The 8825-nt window shown below is 35.2% G+C and overlaps 1 protein-coding gene across 1 annotated transcript; it reads left to right on the forward strand.

Moving 5' to 3' along the window:
- Nucleotides 1-1845: 1845 nt before the first annotated feature.
- Nucleotides 1846-8574, forward strand: LOC112716226 (putative phospholipid-transporting ATPase 9). The gene is made up of 11 exons (XM_025768093.3): nucleotides 1846-2874; nucleotides 3258-4591; nucleotides 4687-4797; nucleotides 4901-5177; nucleotides 5461-5549; nucleotides 5654-5762; nucleotides 6054-6263; nucleotides 6407-6532; nucleotides 6646-6744; nucleotides 6945-7136; nucleotides 7742-8574. The coding sequence occupies exons 1-11, from the start codon at nucleotides 2491-2493 to the stop codon at nucleotides 8369-8371; spliced, it is 3561 nt and encodes a 1186-aa protein (XP_025623878.1). The 5' UTR covers nucleotides 1846-2490; the 3' UTR covers nucleotides 8372-8574.
- Nucleotides 8575-8825: the final 251 nt, after the last annotated feature.

Raw genomic sequence — 8825 nt, forward strand, 5'->3', positions numbered from 1 at the left:
TTCTAAGAAGAGCAATATTTACACAATAAGGATCTCTAATCCCCAAACCTCCATATTTTTTTGGAGTAACCAGTACCTTCCAACTAACAAGATTCAATCCTCTTCCATCAACTTGTCATTTCCAAAGAAAATTCCTCATCATAGACTCCAATTTACTAATGATTCCTTTGGAAAAAATAGAGACCTGCATCAGGTACGTGGGTATAGCAGCGGCAACAAAATTAACCAAGCAGAGTCTACCAGCCCGATTGAGTAAACTCCCTTTCCAGCTTGCTAGCCTACTCCGAATCTTATCCAGGACACCATTGAAAGCTGAACGAGTCACCCTAGAATGGCTAAGGGTAACTCCAAAATACTTGCCCAAGTCTTGGACAAATATGATAGAGGATACCCCAGTGAAAACATCTTTCCTTGTTGCAGAGACATTCTTGGAGTAAAGTGCTTTAGACTTCTCCACATTAATCTTCATCCCAGATGCTTTGCAAAAAGTCTCTAAACCAATATCACATTTTGCACTTGTCTCTTTGTAGCTTTACAGAATAGAAGCAAGTCATCCGCAAATATTAAGTGGGATATTCTTGGTCTCCCTCTAGAAATAGCAACCGGCTCCTACAAGCCCAAATCAACCTGATGACTAATAAAGCATGTCAATCGCTCCATACACAACATAAAAAGATAGGGTGACATAGGGTCTCCTTGTCTAAGACCTTGGCTAGGAGTAAAGCCATTCAGACGACTCCCATTCCAAAGAATAGATAAAGAATAAGCAGTGACACAATTCATAATCAGATTAAGTGTAGGAATAGGAAAACCAAAGCTCTTAAGGGTATGAGCTAAAAACCTCCAGTCAACTCTGTCATAAGCTTTCTCCAGATCAATCTTAAAGGCCAGTGTGCCTTTCTTTGATTTAGTCTTCTTCATAAAGTGGAGGACTTCTTGAGCAATAATGATGTTGTCAAACGTGAAAATTAATTTTAAAATAAAAATAGAGAGATAATGAAAAAAAATTCTATAAATACTAAAATTAGATACTAAATTAGTTATTATATATTTATATATATTTATATATATTACTTTACATATATTTTTAATTAAATAATTAATTATTAAAATATTCAATTCTATTATAATAAAATAATTTATTTTATATGAATAATTTTTATATAATAGTTGATTTTTAGTATCAGAAATTATTTTTAATATGAAAAGAGAGATGCTGTTTTGGTTGAATATTGATATTTAAAGTGTATTACAGTATTGTGAAAATCATTCAACACGCCCTCACGTGTTGGCCAATATGTTGCCACGTGTCCAACACGCCCCCCACGTATTGGTCAGAATGCTGCCATGTGTCCAACACGCCCTCCACGTGTTGCAACACGGCCCCCACGTGTTAACTTCTCTTCTACAAAATCCACCCATCTATAATTACACCAAATAATCTCATTTCCCAAAAAAAACACCAAAATTTTTTTCACACAAAAAAAATCAGCCTTTTAGTATCTATGTAATGTAATTAAGATATCTATTTGGTTATAGAAATATAAATACATTTCTTTAAAGACAAAAAATCATATATATTTTTTGGGACCTTTTATAAGATTACCGTGTATTTTGTTTATTTAGTGCTAGATACTAGAATCTAGGTAATAAAGTGGTGGATTTTATTGTAGTTGGCATCAAATTAGATACTTGACTAAAAAAAATTTGGGAAAGATATAATTATAACCAAAGTCAATTTAGAAAAAAACGGATAATTCTAAAACTCTATCATTTTAAATGGGTGGTTTATCTAAAAAAAACTATTAAAATAATAAATATAGGTAAGACAAATAAAAAAATGATATTTATGAATTTTATGTTTTATTGAAGTAGTAGAATTGAAGCTGTTTATAAGGGAAGACTTTGAACTAAGAACTGAGAAGTGTTTCTCTCCCTTCTTCTCATCTCAGCTAAGAGTCAAACTGACATTACAGTCAACATCTTCAGCTTCCAACTCAATACCAATAATCACCAAACAAATACAAATCATCATACACCAAACCATGCTTCTGCTCTTTCTCTGCTGAAAAATTCTCCTCCTTTTCAAGTTTCCATCTGTGCCCAAAACAAAACAAAAGGAACACTAATCAGTGACCAAGAAGAATATATGCTCTGTTCCCATATTTAATTTCTTCACATGATTTCATTTCCTTTTTTTTTTTTGGGTTAGAGTCTATCCTTAATGGACAGGTGCACTTTTGTCATAAGAAAAGAAGTTAATTTTTATAATAAAAATATCTTCTTTTCTTAAATTACTTGGTTCCATTCCATTGGTTGTAGTTTAGTTTAGTACTTAAGTCTTTACAAATCTGGTTTTTGTTTTATTTTATCAAAGATCTTCACTTTTTACTAGATTATAGCCAAACAAACCTGAATTACCTTCCAAGTTTTGAACTTCAACTTCTTTTCTTTCTCTTTTTGGTGGTTTGTTTTACCTCTTCAAAGATAATGAGGCACCACTTCAGCAGGATCCATGCATTTTCTTGTGGGAAAGCTTCAATAATCAGAGACAATGAAGAACATTCACTCATAGGAGGCCCTGGATTCTCAAGAATAGTATATTGCAATGGTGCTGAGGGAAGTGGTAATTTAGAACTCAACTATGGTGATAATTATGTCAGCACAACTAAGTACACACTTGCAACTTTTCTACCCAAATCATTGTTTGAACAGTTTAGAAGGGTGGCCAATTTCTACTTCCTTGTTTGTGCTATATTGTCTTTCTTCCCTGTTTCGCCTTATTCGGCTGTTAGCAATGTTGTTCCTCTTGTGGTTGTGGTTTCTGCTACAATGGGGAAAGAGGCTGTTGAGGATTGGAGGAGGTTCAAGCAGGTAAAGATTTTAGTTTCTCTGGTTTCTATGATGCAAATTGAATATGTTCTTGAGAGAGTTTTGAAGTATAGATACTTTTGTGCTCATAATTCTTTAACTGTTTTGTAATTTAATTAGTAATGTCGAATTCGGAGACTGTCTTAGGATAGAAATACATACATGATTGGAGAGATGCAAACTTGTTAGGGGAAGGAATGGGGTACAGGAAAAATGTTTTGATTATCTCAGTGTTTTTGTATTTTATGTGGCGTGACTTAATTCATGAATTGAGTGAGTGATGCAAGATGTAGAAACAGAAATGAATCTTAAAAGAGATCCTCAGAATCCTTATTTGGATGCTTTTTGTCTGCTACTGTTGATTATTAGTCCTGTAATTGCATCAGGATGTTGAGATGAACAACAGAAGAGTTAAAGTTCACCATGGAGAAGGTGATTTTGATCATTCCAAATGGAGGGATTTGAGAGTTGGAGACATAGTAAAAGTGGAAAAAGATGAATTTTTTCCTGCTGATCTCATCTTACTTTCATCGAGCTATGACGAAGCGATTTGTTATGTTGAGACCATGAATCTTGATGGAGAAACAAATCTTAAACTGAAACAAGCACTGGAAGAAACTTCAAAGTTGCAAGAAGACTCAAACTTCCAAAATTTCAGTGCTACCATCAAATGTGAAGACCCGAATGCGAATTTGTACTCTTTTGTTGGAAGCCTGGAGCTTGATGATCAACAGTATCCTCTTTCACCTCAGCAGCTACTGCTTCGGGACTCGAAGCTCAGGAACACAGATTTTATCTATGGTGTGGTTATTTTCACAGGTCATGATACAAAAGTTATGCAGAATTCGACAGATCCTCCTTCCAAGAGAAGCAATGTTGAGAGAAGAATGGATAAGATAATCTACTTCTTGTTCCTTATCTTGTTTTTGATTTCTTTTATTGGCTCAATTTTCTTTGGGATTGCAACAAGGGAAGACTTAGAAAATGGAAGAATGAAGAGATGGTACCTTAGACCCGATGATACTACGATCTACTATGATCCAAAGAAAGCACCAATTGCAGCAACTCTGCATTTCTTGACTGCACTAATGCTTTATAGTTACTTGATTCCAATTTCTTTGTATGTCTCCATTGAAATTGTCAAAGTTCTTCAAAGCATTTTCATCAACCAGGACTTGAACATGTATTATGAGGAAACTGACCAGCCAGCACATGCTCGAACCTCGAATTTGAATGAAGAACTAGGCCAAGTCGATACGATACTTTCGGATAAAACAGGAACTTTGACCTGCAATTCTATGGAGTTTATCAAGTGTTCTATTGCCGGGGTCGCCTATGGACAGGGTGTTACTGAAGTGGAGAGAGCTATGGCTAGGAGAAAAGGTCTAGAGTTGACTGAAGATGACAATGTTGCAAATTCTGAAGCAAAATCATCAATTAAAGGTTTCAACTTTATGGATGAAAGGATCATGAATGGAAATTGGTATAAAGAACCTCATGCCTATGTAATACAGAAATTCCTGCGCTTGTTGGCTGTATGCCATACTGCAATACCTGAAGTTGATGAAGAAACCGGTAAAGTTTCGTATGAAGCCGAGTCACCGGATGAGGCAGCTTTTGTTATAGCTGCTAGAGAACTTGGATTTGAGTTTTATGAAAGGACACAGTCAAGTATTATACTGCACGAGCTCAATTCCGTATCAGGCAAGATTACTGAAAGGTAATGTTCTTGAACTTGTATGTGAAAGTCTGATTTTTCTTTCTTACATGTTTCTGAAACTTGAAATATGAGTTTTGTCTTTTCACCTGTGACAGGAACTACCAACTTTTGAATATATTAGAGTTTACTAGTGCAAGAAAGAGGATGTCAGTCATAGTGAGAGATGAGGAGGGTAAACTACTACTACTTAGCAAAGGCGCTGACAGGTTCGAAATCTTGTTCATTGCTTTAGAAACTATCATTTCCATTTGGTTTTAAGATGTTAATTCAAAATATGAATCTGATTTTCTTTGTGGCTTTTGTGATCAGTGTCATGTTCGAACGACTTGCAAAGAATGGAAGGGAGTTTGAAGAGAAGACTAAGCAGCACATTAATGAATATGCTGATGCTGGTTTGAGGACCTTGATACTTGCATATCGTGAACTGGATGAGGATGAATACAATCAATTTAATAAAGAATTCATGGAAGCCAAGAACTTGGTGAGTGCGGATCGAGAGCAGATAATAGAGGAAATATCCAAAAAGATTGAGAAGGATTTGATTCTTCTTGGTGCCACTGCAGTTGAAGACAAACTTCAAAATGGGGTATGCAAATCAAATACTGTTTTCTAAAACTAGATGAAAGGGCCTACACTTATTTTTCAACACTAAATTGAAACAGTGTGTTGCTTCTAGAAAAAAGTGGTTCTAACAACTAAAATCTATAAAATATTAAAATTTGATTATTTATGAGAATCTACTATTTCTCAATCACCAGGGCTACTGTCTATTATTTATATGATTTTGTCATGTCTTATTCTATGATAAGAACTTGTAACAGTTACAGTTCTTTATTTTGTGTTCTTATAAACTTGTTTGTGAAATCTAGGTTCCTGAATGCATTGACAAGCTAGCACAGGCAGGCATTAAGCTATGGGTTTTAACTGGTGACAAAATGGAGACAGCAATCAACATCGGGTAATATTCATAGTCATGAAGATTCGACAAACTTTTATGTTAGTTGTTGAGGGCCTAACACAATCCTCTGCTTATGTGATAATACTATGATGTCTCTTCTTCAGGTATGCTTGTAGTTTACTCAGACAAGGAATGAAGCAAATTATAATTAGCTCGGACACTCCAGAGGCCAAATTGTTGGAGAAAGCGGAGGACAAATCTGCTGCGGACGCGGTAAACCTTAACTAACTGTTTGTCCTTACTAGCATTAATGCAAATATCTTTGTATATGCTTTAGATGATAACAGGAAAATGGAAAAACCTTAACTTGAAAACAGAACATGCAACTCTATATCATGCATTTCAGCTTCAAAAACATGCTTGAAAAGATTTTCATTTCAAGTATTGATATAGCATAACACCATGTAATATTGTGGTATTTTACACATTGAACTTTGGATAATAATACTATATAAGATGTATGGTCATTTGACTGAATGAAGCTTAATATTACTGATTCTTCAGGCAATCAAGGAAGTCGTTCTTCGACAATTAAGGGAAGGAGAGGCATTACTTTCTTCATCTAATGAAAACTCCGAGGCCATTGCTCTGATCATCGACGGGAAGTCACTCACACACGCGCTAGATGATGATGTTATGGACTTGTTTCTGGAACTCGCCATCGGCTGTGCATCGGTTATATGCTGCCGGTCATCTCCTAAACAGAAAGCACTTGTAAGTTTTTCTTGTTACTTGAATCACAAGAGTGTTTTGCTCTTATTTAAATCTGTCAATTGGAAAAATTCGATACATTCATGAAACAATAATGTATCTAGATACAATTCAGTTTGTGAAGTCATATTATTGTAAAATTTCAGGTAACTAGACTAGTTAAGACTAAAACTGGTAGTACAACTCTAGCAATTGGTGATGGGGCAAATGATGTTGGAATGCTCCAAGAAGCAGATATTGGGATCGGTATCAGTGGTGTCGAAGGAATGCAGGTAAAACAGCAACGTTTCTTTTTTCCTACACAACCTTAAATTGTTCTTCTTATTGTCATGACTATTTTGTATCTTGACTTCTTACTTTTCTTTTTCCACACCAAAATCTTCAGGCAGTTATGTCAAGTGATATTGCGATTGCACAGTTCCGGTTTCTAGAGCGCTTACTTCTAGTGCATGGACATTGGTGTTACAGAAGAATCTCATCAATGGTAGCAATGTTATCTTTAAAAGTCACACATCTAAAGCTTATGCTTCTCTATTTATATTCATGCTTTAAACTATAGGGTCTATATTGCAAGAATTATTGAAGTTGAAACCTGTTATTCTGCTTCTTTGGTTACTGCTACTAAGCTACTACAATTAAGAAAACTATAATTGGTTCTTGACATCTTTTATTATTATTTGACAGATCTGCTACTTTTTTTACAAGAACATTGCCTTTGGCCTCACTCTTTTCTTCTATGAGATCTACGCCTCGTTCTCGGGCGAAGCTGCATACAATGATTGGTTCCTGTCATTATATAATGTGTTCTTCACTTCTCTTCCTGTTATTGCCTTGGGAGTATTTGATCAAGATGTCTCTGCCAAATTATGCCTCAAGGTATCTATCTGTTTTGATTAGGTTTAATTGCTTTGAAGGGGCTCTTATAGCATTCAATTTTCAATTAGGTCCTATAATTTAAAAAAGTAGTAATCATATTCCTAGTATGGTAAAGAAAATTTCAATCAAGTCTCCAAAGTTCAAACATTTTAAATCAAGTTAAAAACAATTTTCAACTAGAAGTACTTGGGGTAGGAACTTGATTCGAAATGTTAAAACTATAAGAATCTGTTTGGAAATTTTTCTATTATAGAAGCTTGGTTACAAACTTTTAAACTAGAAGCTGCGTTTGTTTTTGAAAACAGAACAAGATAGGACAGTGAGAACATGACACAAAGGAGAGAGACACAAAAATTAATATTTTTGTATTTTGTTTGATGATAAACTAAATATAAGATAGAACAAATTATAAAAGGTTCAATTTACCTGATTTTCTTCCTCACACAAAATTTAGGAAAGAAAATATGATGAAAAATATAATGTCAGTGTCTTGTGTCTGTAAACAAATGCAACCATCGTGATTGTCATGAAACTGTTTGATTAAAAGGTTAAATTACTCTGCTTTGCTTGCTTCTCATGACATCATTTTGCTCTCATTTTTCCAGTTCCCACTGCTATATCAAGAAGGTGTACAAAACGTCCTGTTTAGCTGGAAACGAATCCTCGGCTGGGCCTTCAACGGAGTCCTAAACGCTACCCTGATATTCTTCTTTTGCGTCAAGGCAATCGAGTATCAGGCATTCCGAAAAGGTGGTGAAGTTGCCGGGGTCGAAGAACTTGGAGCCACAATGTACACTTGTGTAGTTTGGGTTGTTAATTGCCAAATGGCATTATCCATAAATTACTTCACCTACATTCAACACATTTTCATTTGGGGTGGCATTCTTTTGTGGTATTTATTCCTCTTAGCATATGGTGCCATGGATCCTACTCTTTCAACCACTGCATATAAGGTCTTTGTTGAGGCTTGTGCTCCAGCACCATCTTACTGGCTCATCACTCTTCTTGTTCTCCTCGCTTCGCTCCTTCCTTATTTCGTCTACGCGTCGATCCAAATGCGGTTCTTCCCTATGTTCCATCAGATGATACAGTGGATAAGGAGTGATGGCCAAGCAACTGACCCCGAATATGTTAATATTGTCCGGCAGAGGTCGATAAGACACACGACAGTTGGCTTTACCGCCCGTTTCCAGGCGTCCCAACGGCTTGAAGCCTCGAAACGTCTTCAAGTCTGAGAAGAACAAGGTATAATTCTTTTTGTTTTGTTGTATGAAAGATTCTTTAGTAGGAACAAAATGAATGTAATAACAATCTATGTAGTGTACATATTTGAGGTAGACATTGGTCTTCCTTGGGTTACAAGAAATCTCAAGGGTTATCCTTAAGAAACCACTGTCTGGGTTTCTCTTCAGAAAATGAAAGAGGAATTTTGGGTCCATCAAAGATCTTATTAGGATACCTTTTTTGCGCACTAATTAAGTAATTAAATAGTCCAAAAAAAATTGATCAAGACATTTTTTTTCCTCAAAGATAGATATTATTTTATTATTATAAAATAATAATGTTTCCATAAGGAAGTAAAAAGAAGTTGGGTATTCCTAATTATCACCAAATGTGATTGAAAAACAAATAGCTTAAGAAAGAGTAAAGTAAGAATAAAGAGAAATTGTTAGCATTCATCAAGTATGG

Source organism: Arachis hypogaea, chromosome 10, assembly GCF_003086295.3.
Source record: "Arachis hypogaea cultivar Tifrunner chromosome 10, arahy.Tifrunner.gnm2.J5K5, whole genome shotgun sequence".
NCBI classification, from domain to species: domain Eukaryota; kingdom Viridiplantae; phylum Streptophyta; class Magnoliopsida; order Fabales; family Fabaceae; genus Arachis; species Arachis hypogaea.

Coding starts and splice junctions, on each gene's coding strand:
- LOC112716226 (XM_025768093.3), top strand. CDS start 2,491: ATGAGGCACCACTTCAGCAGGATCCATGCATTTTCTTGTGGGAAAGCT. Junction 6,264..6,406: donor CTCCTAAACAGAAAGCACTT/GTAAGTTTTTCT, acceptor GTAAAATTTCAG/GTAACTAGACTAGTTAAGAC. Junction 7,137..7,741: donor CTGCCAAATTATGCCTCAAG/GTATCTATCTGT, acceptor TCATTTTTCCAG/TTCCCACTGCTATATCAAGA.